Source organism: Eptesicus fuscus, chromosome 7 (genome assembly GCF_027574615.1).
Source record: "Eptesicus fuscus isolate TK198812 chromosome 7, DD_ASM_mEF_20220401, whole genome shotgun sequence".
In the NCBI taxonomy this organism is placed as follows: Eukaryota; Metazoa; Chordata; class Mammalia; order Chiroptera; family Vespertilionidae; genus Eptesicus; species Eptesicus fuscus.
In genome coordinates this window covers 32,334,113-32,356,849 of record NC_072479.1, presented here as the reverse complement: position 1 = coordinate 32,356,849, position 22,737 = coordinate 32,334,113, and the positions used below count along the sequence as shown (strand labels likewise).

Sequence of the window (22,737 nt, the reverse complement as noted above, 5' to 3'; positions counted from 1 at the left end):
CTTTTGAAAATAAAATAATGGTTTTAATAGAAGAAAAATATTGTTTTATTTTACATATACAGATAAAATATGAATTTTATAGCTCAAATTACCTTTGTTGAAAGAGTAAAGGAACTTATTTTTATTATTTTATAATAATATGCTGTGAATAGTTTAGATACTTTTGTGCTGGCTTATTGACATCCTCTTCAGCTTAATAATATGTATATCTAAAGATAATTATGGCAGTTTGTATCTTTAAGGCAGTTTCCAGCATCGATTCTCATTGAACCTCTTTGAAATAGGTCACTGCTATCATAAACTAAAGGAAGAGATTTTATTGTTTACTCAAGTCAGAAACTGTGTTTGCATGAAGTTGGTTTGAATTTTTTAAGTTAAAAACCAAATGTTATTAATTTTGTGTTGCTATGGCCCAAAGAAGGAATTAAAAATAGATAACACACACCGATTGCAGATGTAAGCAATCAGTTTGGGCAGGGTCAGTGGTTTTGTTTGTTTCTTTTTCCTTTTTTATTTTTTGAAAAAGTAGATCTGTGTTTACATCAAATTTACTTATCATCCAAAGAGTATTTTCTTATTAAAATAAAAGGTGTTCATAAAATGAATCCTCTATTATAATCCTATATAATAAAAGGTTAATATGCAAATTGTCCCCTTGACCGAGAGTTCCACGGGGAGTTTGACCAGAGGGCGGGGCTGGCCGGCCAACTGCCTGCGGCCCCTCCCCCGATTGGCCCCCCTACCCCAATAGGGGGCAGGGCGGGCCCACCAACCACCCACGGCCCTTCTCACCAGCTGGCCCAGCCTGATTGGCCCTGATCAGGGCGAGCTTGCCGGACCCCACCTGTGCACGAATTTGTGCACCGGGCCTCTAGTATTTATACTAACCCTCTATTCACTCACTTGTGACATTTCAATTAGGTTTCCTGCATTTTAGTCAAAAGGATAGAAATATAAACTTTGTAAATGCATTTGAGGCTGTGTATAATCTTCACATCTTAAGACAATTCCAGGGCTTTTGAAGAAGCAGTTATTGTGGTTTCTTGCAGTGTCTCTTTACTGACAAATGCATTCTGATTGCAGGGCATTCAGTTGTGTGACCAGCAAACTAAGGTTGCTCATTTGCTGCATTGTCTTCTTTTTCCATTTGTATGTGGCTTTCGATGCCATCTTTTCTGTGAACGCAGGAGCTGTTTCTAATTCGCTTAATGTTTAAAGAATCAAACAATCCTAACTGGCTATTAAGTCATTGTTTTCCAAAAGATACATAAAGATATAGAGTCAGATTTTAGTGTAAAAGAAATTGCAGTAAGTTCTTCCTTATCCTGCTCCTTTGTCTTTAGGCATCTAAATTATTTATGATGATGTGCACATGTTTCTAATAGATATTTAGGAATGAAGACTGCAAATACCCTCAATTATTCAAGTTACTACTACTAATAAGTGCAAATACTCAAAATCTATGTGCCAAGCATAAGCAGTTTACTTTTATCTTGCTTTGTCATCATAATAAATAGGAATTGTGATTATCTTCATCATACAAATGAGTAACATTGGTCCCAGAACGTTTAAGCAACTGTTTAGAAAGAAAATAATTCAGGCAGTTTGACCAGGCCCCACATTCCTAACTAAATACCACAAACTTTCTTTTACTATGAGATGTAAAGTAAGAAACTAACAAAGCCTAGAGATTTTTATCATTTGTGGGACAAAAGCAACTTTCACTTTTTATATATTTTTAATCTATTCAGAGATAATACCTTCACTGAACTACTTTAATGGATTCTCATTTGTGGACTAAGAGAATGTTAGAAACAGAAGGGATCTCAGAAATCCAACTATCTCATTTTAAAAACAAGGAAACTGAGGTCCAAAAAAGGTTAAATTTGGTTTAAAGACAGAATAAATACCAGAATTCAACTCTTCTCATACAACTATACTTTTATACTTATGCTCAAGACCTTTTGTACTTACATAACCAGAACTATATATTCATTTTATCATAGTCGACTAGAGTTTGGAAAAATAGATTAGAAGTCGTCTAATGTAATCATTTCATTTTTCAGTTGAGAAAACGTTGTCATAGAGAGGTGAAATAGCATCCCTTGGATTTCTCAACTACTCTGGGGCAAAGCTGGAACTAGGCAGTACAGTACGGTAGTTAAGAGTCTGACTCTGGAGTTAGACTAGCTTGGTTCAATCGACCATTCACTGGCTGTGTGAGACCTTGGACATAGCCTCCCTCCCCAACCTTTATTCACTGTAAAGAGTAATAGAGCAATAATATAATGAAAATAAAAGGTATCTAAATCATGCAAAGCACTTGTAACAGTTCTTAACATAGACTGTCTTAGCTATTATTATCTTCTGCTTTCTAACTCATTTCCCTTTTACATCACATCATAGTAGTTTATTTTCCTATGGTTTTCTAGTTCAATATTAATCAAGTTAGTAAATACAGGAGTAGGCAAAAGTAGGTTTACAATTGTGTTTGATCATAGCAAGTAGTCTATAAGAATGTGTAAATAATGAAGGCCGGCAATTGGAGCACTTATGAGATTATATTTAAGTGTACTTTGCCATTGTGACATTCCTTTGAATTAATAAAGCTATTGTAATAATCATAACCTGAATGTCTTTTTCCATATGAACAACTGTAAACCTACTTTGCTGTATTCAGTGCTGGGGTTTCCTGTATTCAGTGCTGGGGTTTCCATTCAAGATATCACAGTACCTCATACTTTATGCAGCCTTTCTTTTCCAATTATTTAGCAACGAGAGCTAATTCAAAAGAGAAAAAGCCTAGCATCAGAGATTGCTAAAAAACAAAAACATTTCTATAGACTGGAAATGACTGGAATAGAAAGTGGTAAGGCTGGTTGTTTTCAGATGTATCCAGGTGGAAGTGCCATCCAAGTACTAAGCAAGTCAGATAAATTCTCATTGGACATGCCATTTGGAAGTTGTAAAACGTAAGTTGAGGCTATAGATAAAGTCTATAAACTACCAGAGAGAATCAATAGAGCACCAAAGAGGAAAATCAAACTGATGCTAATAGATTTCAAATGACAGTTGTGAAAGATCTTCAAAGTGCTGAGGGAGAATTGTCAAACTAATTTTTTTTTTTTTAATTAAAGACTGAGGGCAAAATAGACAAATGTTCATATGGACAAAGCTAAAAGAACTTAAAATCCAAAGACTTCCATAAAAGGAAAAATATACATGGGGGAATGGTATGGGTTTAAAAAATAAGTAACTGCTAAAACCAATAAGATATTTTGTTGAATTTATATATTTGGCATAATAATCATAATGGGATATTGTGCTTAAACAGAAGCCAAAATTAATATGGTAAAAAACAGTAACAAAATGGTGGAGGGTTTTTTCAAAAGGTACTTTGAGTTTTCTCTTGAAAAAGTAATTTTCTTCTCCTGGGTAACAGTAGGAGAAAATAGAATGAAGGAATGATGGAGATAACCACAGGAACACTGATGGCAAAAAGTAATGATGTTTGTCATGTGAACTAGGAGTTGATGAGGCATCACTGAAATAATCTATTTTTATTTAACTTCTTTTGGCATAAGTAAAGAGTAATTTTCACTGGTTTGGTAGTTTATGGTCCTTGAATAAGACATTCATTTTAGTTTTCTTCTGTTCCTACTTTATTACCTGGAAATTCTTCACTAGAATTTATCTTTTAGCTCTTTATTCATTTCAGTGCAGCTTCCTGTCCATTTTGACTAAAATTAATTTGATAACACTACCATTTTTCTGTTTTCTTTTTGCTTAATTTTCAACTTTATTTTAATCTCGAATTGTACTCAGTTTTACATAAAGTTGGGGGAAAGTGTATAAGTCTCCTTCCCATTAATGTCTCCCCTCCTTTTTCCTACTCTGAATATTGCATATTATCTTTTTTGTTTATATTTTTAGTATTATAAATTTGGAATTAGATTCATTTTGTGTGTGTGTTAACATCAGAATACCACCCATATAATTCATCTATGTATATAAAAGCCCAAGCAACTGAAAGACTGGTCAACCGGTCGCTATGATGTGCACTGACCACCAGGGGGGCAGACGCTCAATGCAGAAGCTGCCCCCTGGTGATCATTGCACTCCCACAGCAGGAGCGCTGCTCAGCAAGCTTACTGAGTGGCGGCAGACCCAGCAGGGCCAGGATGAGCAGGGGTAGTGCGGCACTCGGCTGGACTCGGGCTCCTCCCCAGCTGCCTGCCACTTCACGCACTACTATGTCCCTTGGGGGATGTCAGACTGCCGGTTTCAGCCCGATCCCTGAAACTGGCAGTCCGACATCCCCCAAGGGGTCCCTGATTGCGAGAGGGTGCAGGCCAGGTTGAGGGACCTCACCGGTGCATGAATCCATGCACCAGGCCTCTAGTTAGTCTATAATTATCAAGGGTAGCACTATCTAATAAAACTGAGCTCTATAATAAGGTAGGTACTAGCCACATGTCACTACTAAACTCTTGACAAAGAATTAATACTGCTAAAAAAATGATAGTTTCAATTTTTTAAAATTTTAATTGATTTAAGTTTTAAATAGCCACAGGTGAATGATAGTTTGTAATGTATCCAGGGAAAGGAAATGTCTATACTACTTTTACATTTTTCTAAATCAATGATTTCAAAATTTTTTCTCATCTTGATTTTAATGGAAATGGAAAGGATTCTCTAACTTGCAATGAAGCTAGCTGTCACTTTTACCATTTAAAAAAATATATATTTTATTGATTTTTTACAGAGAGGAAGGAAGAGGGATAGAGAGTTAGAAACATTGATGAGAGAGAAACATCGATCAGCTGCCTCCTGCACACCCCCTACTGGGTATGTGTCTGCAACCAAGGTACATGCCCTTGACTGGAATCAAACCTGGGACCAATCAGTCTGCAGGCTGACGCTCTATCCACTGAGCCAAACTGGTTAGGGCACTTTTACCATTTTTTATTGAATATCAAGTATTTCTATTTTGCTTTAGTGCCAGCATAAAGATTACTACCATAATATTAATGTAATTCAAATCTAAGGAAAGAAAAATAATAGAATTGTAATGGACAACCATAAAAATAAATATTAAGTTTTAAGATACATAATGCTAAAATTTGCCATCAGATAAGAATTCATTGCTGGTGTATGGCTTATTATTGTAATAATTTAATTATTTAATTGTAATTTACTTGGCTGGGAAATAATGCCAAAAATTAATTAAATAAAAATTATGATAAAACTTGTAAAAATGCTGGTAATATCAAGTTATTGTTTCTTCATTAGCCAAAAATTATTTTGTATTTTGTGCTAACATTTTTAATTGACAATGTTTAGCATCATTTTTATTAATAAATACTTTTGAAGTTCTAGATCTTCAGTTTTATATATAAACTAAACGTATAACTCTGGGACATCTAGAGCTCTTTGAAGCCATCTGTGGTTTGACAGATGATGGAAATGTGGCCTTTTATAACTATAAATCTTTTCCTTTTTTTCTTTATTTATATTGTTGGCATCAGCCAAACCTGTCATTTTTATATATTTTAATACAAATGATCTAGATGCATAATATCCTTTTTAAAAAAATATGGTTTTATTGATTTCAGAGGGAGGTAGGGAGAGTAGAGAGAGATATAAACATTAATGATGAGAGTAATATCATCAATTAGCTGCCCCCTGCAAGCACCCTCTGGGTATTGATTGAGCCTGAAACCCCGGCATGTCCCTGACCTCCTGGTTCATGAGTCCATGCTCAACCACTGAACAACACCAGCCAGGCGAATATTGTTTACTTTTTCAAACAGCAAACTATGGAAAATTGAATTCTGTTCTTAAAGAAAAGTTTTAGACTAATAAATTTATTACACATGTATTATTATAAATATATTTTTATTGATTTCAGAGAGGAAAAGGAAAGGGAGAGAGAGAAACATCAATGATGAGAGAGAATCATTGATCAGCTGCCTCCCACATGCTCCCCACTGGGGATCCAGCCCAAAACCTGAGCATGTGCCCTGACCGGAATTGAATAGTGACCTCCTGGTTCATAGGTCGATGCTTAGCTACTGAGCCACACTGCCTCGGCTACACTTGTATTATTGATGAAAAAGGAGGTAAAAAAGATAAAATATGCTCTAGAAAATTATTATATTTTCTTTCCTTTTATTACATCTTCAATGAAATACAAAGAGTAGTTCTTTGATCAATTGGAAAACTATGTTTGAAACCTCCTGCAGTCATAAATGGCAAAATTACAATAAAAATCCTAATATGTACAATAACATGTGTATTCTTTTCGTTGCTCAAATTTCCTATGATATACAAAAACAATATGACACTTTTAACTTAATCTAAATTTTAAATCATGTATCAATTGTCAGTCTCAAAAGTATGTGTGATACAACTTGAAGCCGCACAAAAACAATGGAACTACATTTTCACTCAGTCTTTTCTGCTTTTACAATTTGTCATGATTACCTATGTTTTCCTCCCAATTCTGTTTTCTTACATTTTACTTTTATTTAGGATTAAGTATTTGAGAGGGTTTTTTTTGTTTTGTTGTTTATTTATGTGTTGATTTTCTTCTTCCAATAACATACAATGTATTCTAAAAGGATTTTAAAGGAAATGAGAATTGTCTTGTAGTGATAAGTGTTTGCTCAGACCTGAATAATTCCATGTCTGCCTCCTCTAGAGCTTCCTAAAGCAAAAATCTCCCTGTGCCGATCTCCTGTTTAAAATTGTTAATTGGCTTTAATTAGCTTCTCCCTTCCTTCATGATGATATCTAAATTTCTTAGACTGCTCTACAAGCCCCTTCATGATGAGTCCCAGGCCTGACTAGTGGCTAAGTAGTTGGAAAATACGCCACTAAGCAACTACTGAAACATTAGTTTTAAAAAATATATATTTTTATTGATTTAAGACAGGAAGGGAGAGGGAGAGAGAGAAACATCAATGATGAGAGAGAATCATTGATCTGCTGCTTCCTGCATGCCCCCTACTGGGGATCCAACCCAAAACTCAGGCATGTGTCCTGGTCAGGAATGGAACCATGACTTTCTAGTTCATTGGTGGATGCTCAACCACTGAACCACACCAGCCAGGCTCAAACATTATTTTTAGCAGTGCCTTGCACCATTATATGAAGTCCTGTAACTATGACAAGTTATTGAGCCAAACCAAACCAAACCCAAAATTTTGCAGAGCTGGTGTGATGACAGTCTTCTTATAGAATCATTAAGTAACAGATTATCATTTATCTTTGTTGCATTTATTGTCACTTGCACACCCACACACGTGCATGCACTCAGATACAAGTAAAAAAAAAATTGACATAATGGTTTGAGGAGGAATTGTGTATATAGTGTTAACTAAAAACTTTTATCATCCTGGCGAATGTAGGAAGTCTGCTGCTTCTTCAGAGAGTCATGATCGAACTGCATTATTCCATTTGGTGGCCGATAGCTACTGTGGCTGTTGAGCATCTGAAATGTCCACATTGAGACTCTTGAGACCAAACTGCACCTTTAGGGACATGATTATTTATAACAGTGAAGGAGGATATTAAAGTTGACCTCATTCGAGTTTGATCCTTCTGTTCTTTTAATCGCTCATCTTCTATTAAAGCTCTTGCAATTTATGTAATCCTCTCTTCTCTTCAGAGCTCTCTTCAGCAACTTTAGTCAACAAGTCATGGACTTCCTCTCTCCTCTTGACTGTTACCATCCTTGAGTGATTTTTAATATCTTGAGGATAAATTTCTCTATCAATACACTTATGTTATCCAGTGTCTTTCAATGTTAGATTCTCTCTGCTACCATAAACACTATCCTCTCTCAGAAGAGACACATTTTAAAGATCTCAAAGTTTGAAATTCCCCTCTCACAACTAGGTCCTCTTTTTTTCTGATTCTACAGTGCCTTTGCTTTAATTGATTTTTAAAAAATTTCTTCTGTGACCTCACTATTATTTCTTCCTGTCTCTTACCCCACTATTTTTCCTGGTAATTTTCTCCATCAGGGTTATTCCTACCTTGTTTCCCCATTTCTCTTGCCTTGCTTAGATTCCCAAACATTGATTTGCCATCCCTTCTTTTCTGTACTACACCCAACCTGTGCTATGTCGACTTAGCCTCTTAGGTTACTGATTGAGTTACCAAGAAGCTGCTCTTTAGTTCTTTCACTTTTATGTAATACATTTAAAATTCCCCAAAATAACCAAGACTTTTCTTTCTTCCAGCCATTGGTCCTTTGCCAATTTCCATGCTCTTACAAAACAACATGCCTCCTCTTTTACTCAATAGAATGAGTCAAGCTGACATAAACTTTGCCAGCTCCCCACCTCTGTACTTCGTCTTTCTAAGCTTCTAGAAATGTTTCAGTATCAAAAATTCCCAAGTATTTTGACTGGTGTTGAGGGATAAAGATGACTGCTCCTAAGGGGCTCACAGTGCACTGTGGGAAATAGATAAGAAACAAATAATTATAGAATGAAATGTGTTTATATCAGAGACAGGAAATGCATGTTGTTAGAAAGTAAAGATGGGAATATTTGAATCTCCATGAATCTTCATGAGATGATATAAGTTTAAGGAATGGCAATAAATTTTCTGTGGCTGTATTACATTGGGTAGGCAGGTTTTCATTTATTTGATTGTTCTTTTACTTTGATGATATAAATTAACTCTTCATGCACACATTCCTTTTCTTGACAGGTCATGGACATTGAGAATGGAAGAAAAATAGTCATTCTCTCAATGAACCAGCAATAGTGTCAAACCAATTCTATTTTTCTATTTCGTCCTTTTTATTTTGTGGCATGGGGCTCCCTGCCAAAGATGCTTCATTTCTCAGTAGTCATGTATTCCTTTCCATAAGAGCCTTTACAAACTTTGAAGGCCATAATGATATTTACTTTATACGTCCTTGGAATAGGGGAAATATGTGCTTGAAATCAGAGTACTTGTTACCAAATGAACTCATAAGAAGAAGCACATGCATCATATTTATGAGCATAATTGTTGTCTTAGCTGATACTTGAGAGTGTATTTTGTGTGTAGACCTAAGTAGAACATAGCAATCAAAGTTGAAGCTAAAGTTAGCAGAGATAATGTCAAGGGGGAAAAAGAGGTTTTCATCTTTAAGCATTAGATGAAGATGACAGATTATGATAGAGATCAACTTGGTTGCTCTTTTCAAAGCTGAGAAGCTGTAGCTGTGAATTGTACTTTTGAAATACCTCTCTCCAATGCCATGATGTGTATTAAGTTCCATTTGGGTCAAAACAAATCATGCCTCTCACTCTTTTGCAGTATGATATACTGGTAATATGGCTGCTTTCCTCAGAAAAAATTAATGTGGTTAGATTGTACAATTTTTAAAAGAATGTAGATGAACTTTTTTAGATTTATTTTCAAGGAATAATTTGAATTCACTCTCCCTCTTATATTTAGGTTTAAAACATTATTTGTGGCTGGAGAACGATGTGATGTTGATACTCTGGAATGGTCCAAAAAGGTCTTCAGAGTACCCGTCTTAGACCACTGGTGGCAAACTGGTGAGCATTTTCTAAATATGTACATAAATATTGCAGAAATGCTCAAAAACACTGCAAGAATTGGAGGAAATTCTGAACTTTGACCATCAGGCACAAACTCGGCATTCAGATGGTTCTGGTTTCAGCAGAAATAAGAATTGTTTGATTATTCTATTGCTAAAAATGTCTTCAATAAATGACATTGGTGCCACCATTCTCTTGGTCCTTAGGTGTAAAGCACCGAACACCTCTTTTGCTTCTCCTCCTCTTAATTTTCTATATCCAATAAGCCACTAAACTTCAGATTTTTCTTTGAAGTGTCTGTTGCCTTCATCCTACCTTCAGTACTCCCATTGTCTTTGAGCTGTGGAAGCCTCATTATCATCTGCCCTGATGTAAATTACTCTCATCACTCATCTCTGTTCTCTCTGCTTTCCTGTACTCCCTGCACACTGCTCTAAGAGGTTTTTTTTGTGTGTGTTTCTTATAAGCACTGTTTCTCTCATAGGATTTCCTGTGGTTGTCTGGCTCTCTTCTTGTGCTCTATAAAATTGAATATTTCTGCTTAGCATTCAAGGCAGAAAAATGTATTTTTCTTCAACACACACACATATTATATTTAATTATTTATTAACTTATTTGATTTATTCCCGATATTCCTCCCCCTAAGTGACCCTTGGAAAACAAAATGTCATATTAAATAGATAGAATATAAGCTTTGGTACAAATAAAAAAAAACAACACACACACACCTTTCTGCCGCTGCTTTTGAGGAGTAATTGTGTACATATGTGAAAGTCAGTAGGTTATTTGGAATCTGTTCTGTTCCTCACTGAGTGTAGGGATTTTGTTGGGTTTCCCTATGAGCTACTGAGAGCAACTATGAGCTATGAGAACCTTGTAGCTTTCATATGTACATATTTCAGTTCAATCCTTCTTAAACCAGTACAACAGATCAACCCTTTTATAGTAGTGTTTTCAGAATCTCCATCTTATGAGCAACTAGGGAAGAATATCAAGTTTGGATTAAACATTAATAAAGTTTCTTTGCAAAAATTACATCTGATTTTAAAAATGTTTATAATCTAAAGATCAAGTGAGTGACTAAAACTGAAGTTCAGTGTTTGTCATTTTAGACCCTGCTTCTGACAAACTAGCTTTTATATTATCTTCTTGGATATTACTCTGAGGAAAAAAAGTGTGTTTTCTATGTCCTTTGTAATATCTAATGTAAAATAAATGATCAGAGCAGAAAAGGTGTCCCTTAAATAAAATGAAAATCAGAAAGAGTTTCTATTCCCTTTAGTTTGATTTGCTAACTAAAAGAGGACCTTCTTATGTAAATTTGTAACTATCTTACCTTATAATAGACAAATATGCAAATTGACCGCACCTTTGATATGCCCAAGCCACGCCCATCAACCACGCCCAACAGGAAACTGTTGCAGGGACGTTGGGGTGTGGCGGAGCCCAAGGCTGGGAAAGCCGCCCGAGGCTTTCCCAGCCTCGGGCACCAGCGGGGAGCCTGCGCCGATCGCAGGAGACCACTGGGGGTCGGCTCCTGCGATCGGTTGCAGGGACGCTGGGTGTGGCCGAGCCCAAGGCCACCGCCTGTGGTTGTCTGGCTCTCTTCTTGTGCTCTATAAAATTGAATATTTCTGCTTAGCATTCAAGGCAGAAAAATGTATTGAATGCCAAGCCCGGACCCTGAAAGAAGGCAGAAGGCGGTGGCCACAGCCAAGCCCTGGGTCCCCAGTGCCGGCAGAAAACTGGTGCAGGCAGCCAGGTAAATGAAGGTCTATTGCACGAATCTTCGTGCAAACGGGCTACTAGTTTAGGAAATAAAAAGATAACATTGAATTCTATACAATGCTATGTATAGAAACACATAAAAACAAGTAAAGAATTATTGCCTCTCTAAGGAAGAGTGCTTATCGAATTGATGCGTCTCCTGCTTACCAGGAGAGTTTAACCGTCATTTCCCTAAGCTGAAAGAGAACAATATCCTGTCACTTTTGAGATGGTTGCCCTTGGGTCTAATGGAAGTGTTGTTCCCAACACTGAAGTGACTTTACACAGATGCTTGCAAAGAGGTTTTTTGTTTTTATTTTTTCCTCCTGAAAGTTGACTATGCCAAAGCTTGCTGAAGGAAAGCAACACATTAACAAATATAATCATAATTCTTTTACTTTTTATTGATAGATTTGTGTATAACAGCCTGTGCAGATAGATGTAGTTAGGGCATTCAGGCATACAGAAAAGCTCACTGAAGCCTGAGAAACAAGCATATGAGGTCCCTGGTGGGTATTGAGTTTCATGTGAATTCTAAATTTTTCTTTAATGTATTGTTCAGAGGGAATTAATAGCCACATTATGTCAGTGTGCTGTCACTTTAATCAGGTTTGAATGGCTGCTCATTACTGTGAAAAACAGAGTGGATCTCTGCTAATAATGACTGATTCTGTCCATTCCCTCCCCCCATTCAACTGCACAGCATTTGATTTTGTGTCCAATTAAAGCACACAAATACATGCATGTGGACAGGTAGGTAGGTAGGTAGCTTGCTAGCTAACTAGGTAATTTTGAACTTTATAAAAGAAATTCCCCGGAGCTGATGTAGATGTCAGCTACTAACAAAATATAGTTAGAATCTTTTCTCATTTGCATGGAAAAAAATAATTATTTTCAAAGTTGTATGTTGTGGTAAATAATGGTGGAGTGACACTGAAGTTTACCATTTGCAACCACTCACCTTTCCTAAGGTGATATCAAATTTATCTTAAGGTGACTTTAATTTAATGTTAAACCACCAGGGGGAAAAGACAAATACATTGTGGATTACACTTAACTCTTAGGAAAAGGAAAGAAAAATTCAATGTTTCTAGCATATTTATGACTTTCCTAATGTTTTACACGTCAAATAGATGGTGGAACACTTCTGTAAGAGGTATTCCAGCAAAAATTGGATAACAGGTGAGGGAATGTTAAGCTTTTCCCAATGGAATACTTTTCTTTATTTCAAATTTCAAGTTTTTCACAAGGTCTCTATCTTGTTATTGACTTAGAAAATGATTTTTTAATATAATTGCATACTTTTATGAGCCTTCCATATGATGTATAATTTATGAATTTGCTCTCTGATTACATTAATATGTGTGTACACATGAGCTGTTTAGAAACTTGGATGTGTAATTGGAATTAGTAAAGGATATGTTAAGTAACTAAAATGTATGAATAAAAATTGATTGGTTTCTGTGACTTGGTTTATAAGAAGGCACACACAGTCAATCCACTTTATTACCATGTAGGTTTTGTTACATGTGAAATTTGTATTAACAACAACACATTTCCAGTGACTAACATCCCCTTTTGGCCCACTAATACCAACTTTGATATCTGATTTGAATAATAGATCTAAGATTCTAAATTGAGAACTAATCATGGAAAATTCAAGAGCAGATCAATTTTTCATAGGAACATTTAAATAAAGAATTGTCTCAGTTCAGCACTACTGAAGCGTTAAGCCCTTGTTTTGGATTCTAATGATGTAAGCATTTCATGTTCTCATGAAGGAAATTGGTCTTGCTATGTGTAGAAAGGTGAGTTTTATCTATTTGATTCATGAATCCGGATAAAAGATGAATTGTTGTCACTCACCTAGATGTTTAATCTTCACTGTAACTTATAGATAAGGTGATTGAAAGCATCTGGATTATTCAAAAGATTTTTTATTTATTTTTTTTTACATAAAGATAGAGAAACAGGGATGCTATAATCATAATTTAAAAAGGGAAAATTAAGAGAACAGATAATTGTTCCATCAAGATATGGCAATTCATATGCCAAAAAAATAAACGGACAGAATGTCATTATCCTCAGGTGTGCAGTGTACTGTTATAGATCATTTTTAGTTCTAAGAGCAGCTTTTCCACAAATCAAACAGGAAGCACAGGTTTAGAAGAAAAAAATGTCAGTTCAGTGCACAGTGTCTTTCAAAAGGATTTTTTTTCTTATTCAAGATGACTATAAAGGAATTGTTTTTCTTATGAGTGAATGATCAAGTACAAAAAAAAACTAAATTTCAGAGACTGACTACTAAAACCCAAAACATATTAGAATTCATTCCTTTTCGAGGTTTTAGTTTTCTTTCTTTCTTTCTTTCTTTCTTTCTTTCTTTCTTTCTTTCTTTCTCTTTCTTTCTTTTCTTTCTTTCTTCCTTTCTTCCTTTCCCCCTCCCCTCCCCTCCCCTCCCCTCCCCTCCCCTCCCCTCCCCTCCCCTCCCCTCCCCTCCCTTCCCCTCCCCTCCCCTCCCCTCCCCTCCCCTCTCCAGTTTATTATACAACACCAGAGGCCTGGCACATGAAATTCGTGTGCGGGTATGGTCCCTAGGCCTGACCTGTGATCAGGGCCATCTTTCCCAGCTGGCTGCAGTCAGCCCCACCCCACACCTCCACCCACCCCCAGTTCCCCGTTCTCCATCGGGTGATTGGTGTCTGCCGGCCGAGAGAAAGGGACTATGAGGTAGTCAGTGCACCTCATAGTGACTAGTCCAGCGGTCATTCTGGTCATTCTGCCTTTAGGGTCAATTGCATATTACCCTTTTATTACATAGAATAGAGGCCTGGTGCATGGGTGGGGGCTAGCTTGCCTGCCCTGAAGGGGGCCCTGGATCAGGGTGGAAAGGGGTCCCCATTGGGGGGTGGGGCCAGCCTGGGTGAGGGGTTTGAAGGCCAGCCACGCTGCCCCCAATCGGGGTGGGGGGTCCCTGCTGGGGGGCAGGCCTGGCCTGGGTGAGGGGCTGTGGTGGTTTGCAGGCTATCCATGCCCCCAATAGGGGTTGGGGGTCCCCGCTGGGGTATGGGGCAGGCCTGTGTGAGGAACTGTGGGCCGTTTGCAGGCCGGCCACACCCCTGGCTTTGTCAGGAAAGATGTCCGGAATGACGTTGGTCTATCTGGTCTAAATTAGCATATTACCTTTTTATTAGTATAGATGATACTGGTTTAGAAATGATTGTAATAAGACAGTTTGACATCCCACTTTTAAAAAATATATATGTTTTTATTGATTTTTAGAAAGAGAGGAAGGAAGAGGCAGAGAGATAGAAATATTGATGAGAGAGAAACATCATCCTGCACACCCCAGCCCATAACCCGGCCATGTGCCCTGACCAGGAATCGAACTGGTGACCTCGTGGTTCATGGGTCGATGCTCAACCGCTGCACCACACCATCTGAACTGACTTCCCACTTTTTAATGCTATTTAATTCTAGGTAGAAACACTTTATTCCTTCACTTGCTATCAGTTAATCAAAGACAACAGCTACAAAGTTAGAATATTCAAGTTCCATAATGGTGTTTATAAGGGACAACTTGGTAAATGGTTTCGATCAAAAGAATCCATGATTCTTTCTACCTGCTGGCAGGGCACATCTGTGTGTTCCCGTGAGAAGATACAGAGCTTATGTTGAAAGTGTTTCAAGGATCCTTAGGCCCAGCAACTTGAGCAGTACGGGGTGATTTTGTGGCTTGTTTATTTGTTTTGTTTCTGTCACTTCAATGGAGGACTAAACTTTTTCACAGAATTTTTAAAACCCCATGGAGGGATTTCAATGGGAAAACAGTCACCTAATGGATTGAGACACTGGTGACGATTAAAGTTATTGATCTTACTTTATCTGCCTTGAGCCTTCTTTGCTGAGTTCCTACATCTTGCAGTAATCACAGTATTTCTCTCCCTGTTTGATTGACCTGCTGCAGTTTTAATTGCGATTGCTAGTTCCGAAGTAGCCATATTCTATATATAGCCTAAATCCTCCTCCTTTGAGGAGGAATCTGATAATTCTGGATTTTATTAAAGTGGACCCAAAGGCTCCAGCAAATTCAATCATGCCAGTTTTAAATCAAAATCGTTGATCCTCAAAGCACACACATCCTCATACTGTGTTATTAAAATGTGTCAAGGTTACTTGATGTGATAATCCTTATTTTTGCAGTTTGGTAAGACATTATTTCCTGAGAAAGGACAACTGGGACAATAGATGTGAACTAAAAAATTGGTTAGGCTGGCTCAGTTTAGTCCTCATACTTTGGTTTATCTGGAAAGATCCATTAGCTCAGGATTTTTTAAAAAGACAGTAATTTATTTTACTTACAAGAATCAAAAACACAAAATGGAATAAGTCTCTATAGTTTAGTGGTAATTATCGTAGGGAGAGATTTCTATAGGAGATGGTGCAGACTCAAATATAGCACTGTCTCATTCCTTCTAAGCAGACTAATTGTGAATACAGCCAGGATTTGAAAATTTTATAGGTAGGGTATCAAAGTTAAAGCCACTTTTTTTTTTTTCCTGAATCATTCTTTTCCTTTGTTACCCTTGCATTCTCTAACATTCCACTTTTGTGCATCAGATTTGGTGTACTTATTGCAGAAAGGTTTCAATCTGTCAGTCTGTAGTTCTAAGTTCAGCTGATAATAGGCAATTTTCTCCATGTCTGGAATTCAGCACCGGAAGCTTAATGACACTTGTTATTTCTGCCTTTTCAAAAACATTTTACAACTATGTGCTAGCTATGAGCGCCTTTCTTCTAATGAATACATACTTAGCTGTGCCCCCTGCAAAATCCTTTATATTTTCCTGCAAAATTCCTTCCTAGGGTGAACACATAAGAGGCTCTATATGACTGACAAGACGATGAGGAAACCATCTTCTTGGTGAAATTACCTTGAAGACTCAATCTTTAATGATTTAAAACCTTTACTCTGTGGTTAGGGAACCCGTAGTCTCTAGCCAGTGCTCCTCTGGCAGCAGATCTTGGAGTAAAATATTTCTTGTTCAATCAAGTGCTGTCTTCCTAGGTTTTACTTTTCAACTCGTTGTCATTCCTTGCTTCTGGGTTTTACTTAATTTCTGAGTCCATCAAATTTGGGCTATGGTGAAAAGTTTTCATTAAAGTACATTTTTGGATTTTCAAAGATTTTCAAATGGGTTGAAGCAGACTCTGAAATGCACACTGTGGACATCAAAGGGCTGGGTTGGCCTGGACTGACAATGCCATTGCCCCATGGACTGGGTTGTTCGGTGTATACTTCATGCTGCTTTCTAATAGTACAATGCAGTCTTCGGTAATAGGAATGAATCACTGCTGTATTTTTCCTTTTCTCGATGTAATGGTCGAAAAGAAGTGTATATTTTTTTTCATTCATGGAAAAGAAAATGTATATAATTTAGCATGAGAAGTTGTTATTGAGGGAAGAACAGTTAGTTACATGGACACAATGCCATCTCAGCAATGTTCAGCTAGTGATGCTGACGGTATCCATCTGGTGAGAGAGAAAAAAAACCTGATGTTATCTTTGTTGCCTGGCAACCACATTTTTTTTTTTTTCATTTGGAGCAGTCGTCTTTACTTTAAAGTAGGTAATTTTTACTGATAATTTGAGAAGCAGGAGCTTAGAGGTAAACTATGTGAATTTGGTTTGTAGAGGAAATAATCTTTTGCCAAATATAAGGCAGGCTTGATGAGACTTTCTCTTTTGAAGGTGAATCACTGTTTACAAATTGTTAATCCATCTGAAAATAATGCCCCAAGTCAAATAGTGGTCATTGAATCAGACATTTTCATCTTTATAGCATTAAACATAGAAATAACTTCAAGTCAGATATTTTTCAAATGTGATTACTATACATGAAGCAGTTAGGGTAGGTAGAATTGCTTTTAAGAATCTCTATTTGTGCTCATTATTACATCAGACAAGATACTAAACACTGGGAAATCGATTAATAATACAAAGTTGGTTTGGTCTTTGAAATATCATCTATTCTAAATCTGCCCTTGGCAAGAATCACACTTAATCTGATCTAGAAAGGTGAAATATGTCATGTGTTTGTAGATCTTTGTCAAGAAAATGTGTTCTTAAACCCTTCCTTGACAAACCTTACTGTCTGAAAATTTGCATATAAACTCCTGCACTGGGGGTCTGTCGGCCCCACAATATAGCTCCTGATTCTTCTTTTGCCGTTAGTTCTTATTTGGACAACAACATATGATGATTCTTGGAAAAGTGAAAAGACAGTGAAAAGTGATGTGGAACCCTAATAGCACTGTGTTTAAATCCTGGTTCAATCACTTGGTCTGTAGCTACAGGCAAGTCCGTGGTCTGCTCAGGCTTTTTCACAGGGGCCTGTAGAACGCTTGACATGCAGTGAAATATATACAAACAGTGCAGCAGAGTTGCTGGTGCACAGTAACACTCAATAAATGTTTTTCTTTCCTTTCCTCTCTATAAATAACCCTTCATGAATGTAAAGGCCGTTTTAGCACCCTGGCCTGTCTATAATCCAGACTCCAGAAAACTTGGAACATAAGAGTTCAATTTATAGATGAGGAAAGGAATCACAGATAAATTTCCCAAAGTCGACTAGCTAGTTACGATTAGAACTGGAACTCTCATTGTTCTGTGTTGTCCAGACTTCTCTCTCCATATGTCTTATCTTACACCTTCATTAATTCTGTATTCTTATCTAATTCAACTGCAGGTTATTTATGAGTTTCTCCACAGTCAGAGGCAGCGTGCTGGTAAGGGTGTGGGATAAGACCAGTGTCTCACAGTTTGAATTAATGGGCTGCTTCCAGTAGGAAAAGGTAGGCTGCTTTGAATTAAGTATTTTAAACTTTAATCCTACCATCTCGTGAACACAAAGATTAAATTGATTTTCTTTCACGGGTACGTCTCATTTTTCTGCTTTCTTTCCAATACCACCATTCAAGTTATTTATGGCTCACTGTATAGATTCAGAGGTGGAGAGAATGGTTTCTTTACACATTGCTTCTATGCCCATCACGATGCTGTGATCCATATGCCTCCGTGGTACTAGGTTGCTGAATTAGTTTATTTCCAGGACTTCAGTTCTCTGCATGGGCCACCAGCTTCTCAAGCCATATTGCTTAAATGTAGTGTTTCTAGAAGCACAGTGGAGGCAGGACAGCAGGGTTCCGGATGCGCAGGAGCGCGTATGTCCAGAGCTGGACGTGCGAACCTGCCATCGTGTTCTTAACCCTCACTCACACCTACTCTTCTTTCTGTGCTAATTCTTATTTGTAAACCAAATCCTGGGGCTGTCTTCCCCCACCCCCCAACAATCACCAAGAGCTTTTTGCGTATGCCTCAAATTTAGTCTCATCTTCCAGGACATCAGAGCAGCAACATCTAACTGATTCCCTGCTCCAGGTTGGGATTGTTGGCGCAGTGCTCCACTTTGCTACTGAAGAGATTTTTGTAAATTGCAATTCTGAGCAAATTGCTTCTGCTAAATCCCCCTGTGTCTCCCAGTGTTCCTGGACTTATGCAGATTCCGTAACATTGCACAGAAAACACGTCAGGATCTGCCTCTGCTCATCTATCTCATTTGTTTCTTATTATCGCTTGTCCACCCACCACCCCCAAGCTTTGCTCTGATGAACAACGTGCAGGCATTCCCTACATGGTCTAACTTCTCTACCTTTGCACGTGCTGCTATTTCTGTTTACCATATCTTTTCACCCTGGACGCTCCCTTTCCCCCCAAATATGCCTTTCACTGAGTGGAATATATTTAATAAATATGTATTGAAGGACTGACTTTTAATTATCATTCTTGGAATAAGAAAAGATTGCAACAGAAGTATAGCGGTAACATACAATATTTTTCTTTTCCCCTGAGTCCTCTGTTTCTTCTGTCCTTTTGTTCATTATGGGATTGCATTCTGTGATTTGCTTTTTTTTTTTTTTTTTTTAAGTATTCTGATCTCAATGATGGGAACTGGAGCCTAAAATCATGTAAAAATATGCATTTACTTATCAGCAAACAGTTCCTGAGGATGAAATGTCCAGGACTGGACTGTGTTTGGTCCTGCTGACACAGTGATTTTCAAGCACACAGACAATATCTGATTCCAACTGTCACTGGCTAGGAGAATGTTTTCATATAATTATGTGCACAATTCTTTTTGAGAATTCCACTCATTCTCTTTTGAAAGATTTTTAGTATTTTTAGTGGCGAATGTTTTAAGAATCTATTACTTTGTAAAAAAGAAAAATTCAAAACCTAGTGGCTTAAAACAACAACCATATATCATGGTTTGTGTATCAGGGCTAGGGGCAGAGATCAGCCAGGGAGTTCGTGCTCAGGGTGCTGTTGGTTGAGACAACTTAGAGGTACTTAATGATGAATGGGCTGGGCTGGTGGGTCCAAGATCACTTCATTCTCCTGCCTGGGGATGGCTGGAGATTGTTGATAGAAACACCTGCCCAGGGCATTAAAAAAAATTTTTTTTATTGATTTCAGAGAGGGAGAGAGAGTTAGAAACATCAATGATGAGAGAGAATCATTGATTGGCTGCCTCCTGCATGCCTCACACTGAGGATAGAGCCCGCAACCCAGGCATGTGCCCTGACCGGGAATAGAACCCCTACCAGGGTTCATAAGTTGACGCTCATCCACTGAGCCACGCCTGCTGGGCTGCCAGTGGCATTTTTATCTTGGAGGATTTAGAGTAAGAGGCCATCTTACATACTGCTCAGAGGTTCCAGAAACAGTGTTCTAAAATTCTGAAGGCCTGTGCCTAGAAACAAGGTATCATTTCCATTTTTTTTTTTCTATTTGTCAGATCCTTCAAAAGGTGACACATATTAAAAAAGAGAAGACATGGGTCCTGTGTGTTAGGAGGGGTAGCAAACAAATTGCAGCCCCTTTTATCCCCGCTGTGGACAGATTCCTACGTTATGGATGGAACCTTTTGAACTCTTCGACATAATATCCCTTTTGCTCACCATTCAGAAGTAACTTCTGTTAAAATGTTAATGTGTCTTGCCCAGATGTTTATTTTTGCTCAGTGTATATTACAGGTATTTTTTTAAAAAGATGATATTGGGTATTCTGTTTTACAAATTTTCTAAACAACATTTTGTGAGAATTATTTCCAATCATAAATCTTAGTGTGTTTGAATGGCTTTGCATTACTACTTGATATAGACCATTCCATATTTTTTGGATAATCTTCTAAACTTTAATATAAATAATATATGATGAATGTCCTTGTTGCTTAATATTTGTGAGCTTCTACAAATATTTCCTTGTATATATCCCTTACCTGGAACAACTGGGTTAAAGGGTATGTGCATTTTTAAAGATTTTTTAAATTGACAAATTGCCACTCAGAAATGTTGTATTCATCTGTATACACACCAACACTTATATAACAAAAGTGATCATCTTGCCCTAGCTGGTTTGGCTCAGTGGATAGAGCGTAGGTCTGCGGACTGAAGGGTCCTGGGTTCGATTCCAGTCAAGGGCATGTACCTAGGTTGCAGGCGCCATCCTTGGCCCTGGTCAGGGCGGGTGCGGGAGGCAACCAACTGATGTGTCTCACCTATGTTCTCTCTGTCTCTTCCCCTCCCTTCAACTCTCTCTAAAAGTCAATGGAAAAATATCCTCGGGTAAGGATTAACAGCAACAACAAAAGTTATCATCTTTGGTTTGTGTGGGCCGTTTCCCATATACCATGCAACTAGGCCTTAGCATTTCTGTAAGTCTAGTGAATTCTTCTGTGAATTGGTTCCTGATGTTGAGGAAGCCACAGGAATCTCTACCATTAACCAACTATTCTCATATAGCTTATGTCTGCCCATGTACTTCTTCCCATACATCTCTCTCAAAACCCCAAATAAAATAAACTTGTTAATAGAACCTAAATGATGTACAAATGTGTAAGTAAATATTACTTGCATTGTTGTGATTCATTAGCATTTTGTTCAAAAGCCCTCATTAGCTTGCAGCATCACCCAGACTTAAAGCTTAAAGTTTTACAAGGACTTTGAAGTAGTTGTTTTGAACATGTTTGTATTGATTTCAGAGAGGAAGGGAGAGGGAGAGAGAGAGAAACATCAGTGATGAGAGAGAATCATTGATCGGTTGCCTCCTACTGAGGACTGAGCCTGCAACCCGGGATGTGCCCTGACTGAGAATTGCACTGTGACCTCCTGGTTCAGCCACTGAGCCATGCTGGCCAGGCTGAAGTTGTCGTTATGCTCTGTCTCCTCATTTACCTCTCTGAGCTTCTTTTCTATTAATACTTTCCTCATTTATTCTGCCTCAGTCACACTGGCTGCCTTACTACTTCTCCAACCTCCTAGGAATAAACCTATCTCAGGACCTTTGCACTTCTGGTTCTTTCCTCTTGGATTCTTTGACCCTAGATATGTAAATGACACATGTCCTTATTATTTTTTCCGTCTTTACTCAAATGTCACCTTCTTAGGGAGGTTTTTCCTGGCCGCCCAATCTGAACTTGCAGTATCTCTCCATTACGTCTCAGACCCTGCCTATGCTTTCTTCATGTTATGAATGTGTATCACCTTTTAACAGGCCTTATGTTTTACTTTTATATGTGTTTCTTTTTTATTTTTCTTTCCAACTAGAATATAAGCTTCATGAGACTAGGGATTATGATCCCTACTTTTGTTTATTGATGTATCCCCTAACCTATAATAGTTGCTCAATAAATATTTGCTAATAAGTGATACATACCACCATTGCTTCCATTTGCAAATGTGAGAGACTGGGTTCACGCTCTGTCACAAGGATTTTTGTTCCTCTGACACACAGTGTGGGTGATTTCTCTTCCCTTCTAATTCTCTTCAGAGACCCTCATGCGGTACCTTGTCTATTTCATCCTTCTCCTTCTCTGAAAGAACTACACATACCAGGTTAGGCCTCACTATGTTTTTGCATGTATACACACATACATAAACACACAAACATTAGCATGGTACACAGCATAGCTTCTCTTTGAAAATATAATGTATATTACTTCTCTTTCCTTCCTTTAGAGCAGGGGTTGGGAACTGTTTTTTTAATACCAAGGGCCAATTGGATATTCATAACATCATTTGTGGGCCATATAAAATGATCAACTTAAAAATTAGCCTGCTATATTTGGTCAAATATTAAATTAGCTCAACCCTAAAATGGTTTCTTGGGCCTTACACGGCCCACTGGCTGGATGTTCCCCAGCCCTGCTTTAGAGTGGCAAGTGTTAAGGAGAATTCATTTAGGTAACAGCTCACTAATGCAACAGGGTAGAGTGAGGCAGTAAAGACTCATACAAAAAAGTGAAGTGTCTGTATTAGCTTCTAATGCAGTATGCATATA

The 22,737-nt window shown here is 37.7% G+C and overlaps 1 protein-coding gene across 2 annotated transcripts in view; it reads left to right on the top strand.

Moving 5' to 3' along the window:
- Positions 1–22,737, top strand: part of ACSS3 (acyl-CoA synthetase short chain family member 3) — a 178,123-nt gene that overhangs the window by 106,837 nt on the left and 48,549 nt on the right. For both annotated transcript variants that reach the window (XM_008143810.3, XM_054718823.1), the window contains one exon: positions 9,463–9,566. In XM_008143810.3, the coding sequence (XP_008142032.2) occupies positions 9,463–9,566 (104 nt within the window). The remainder of the gene's footprint in view (positions 1–9,462; positions 9,567–22,737) is intronic.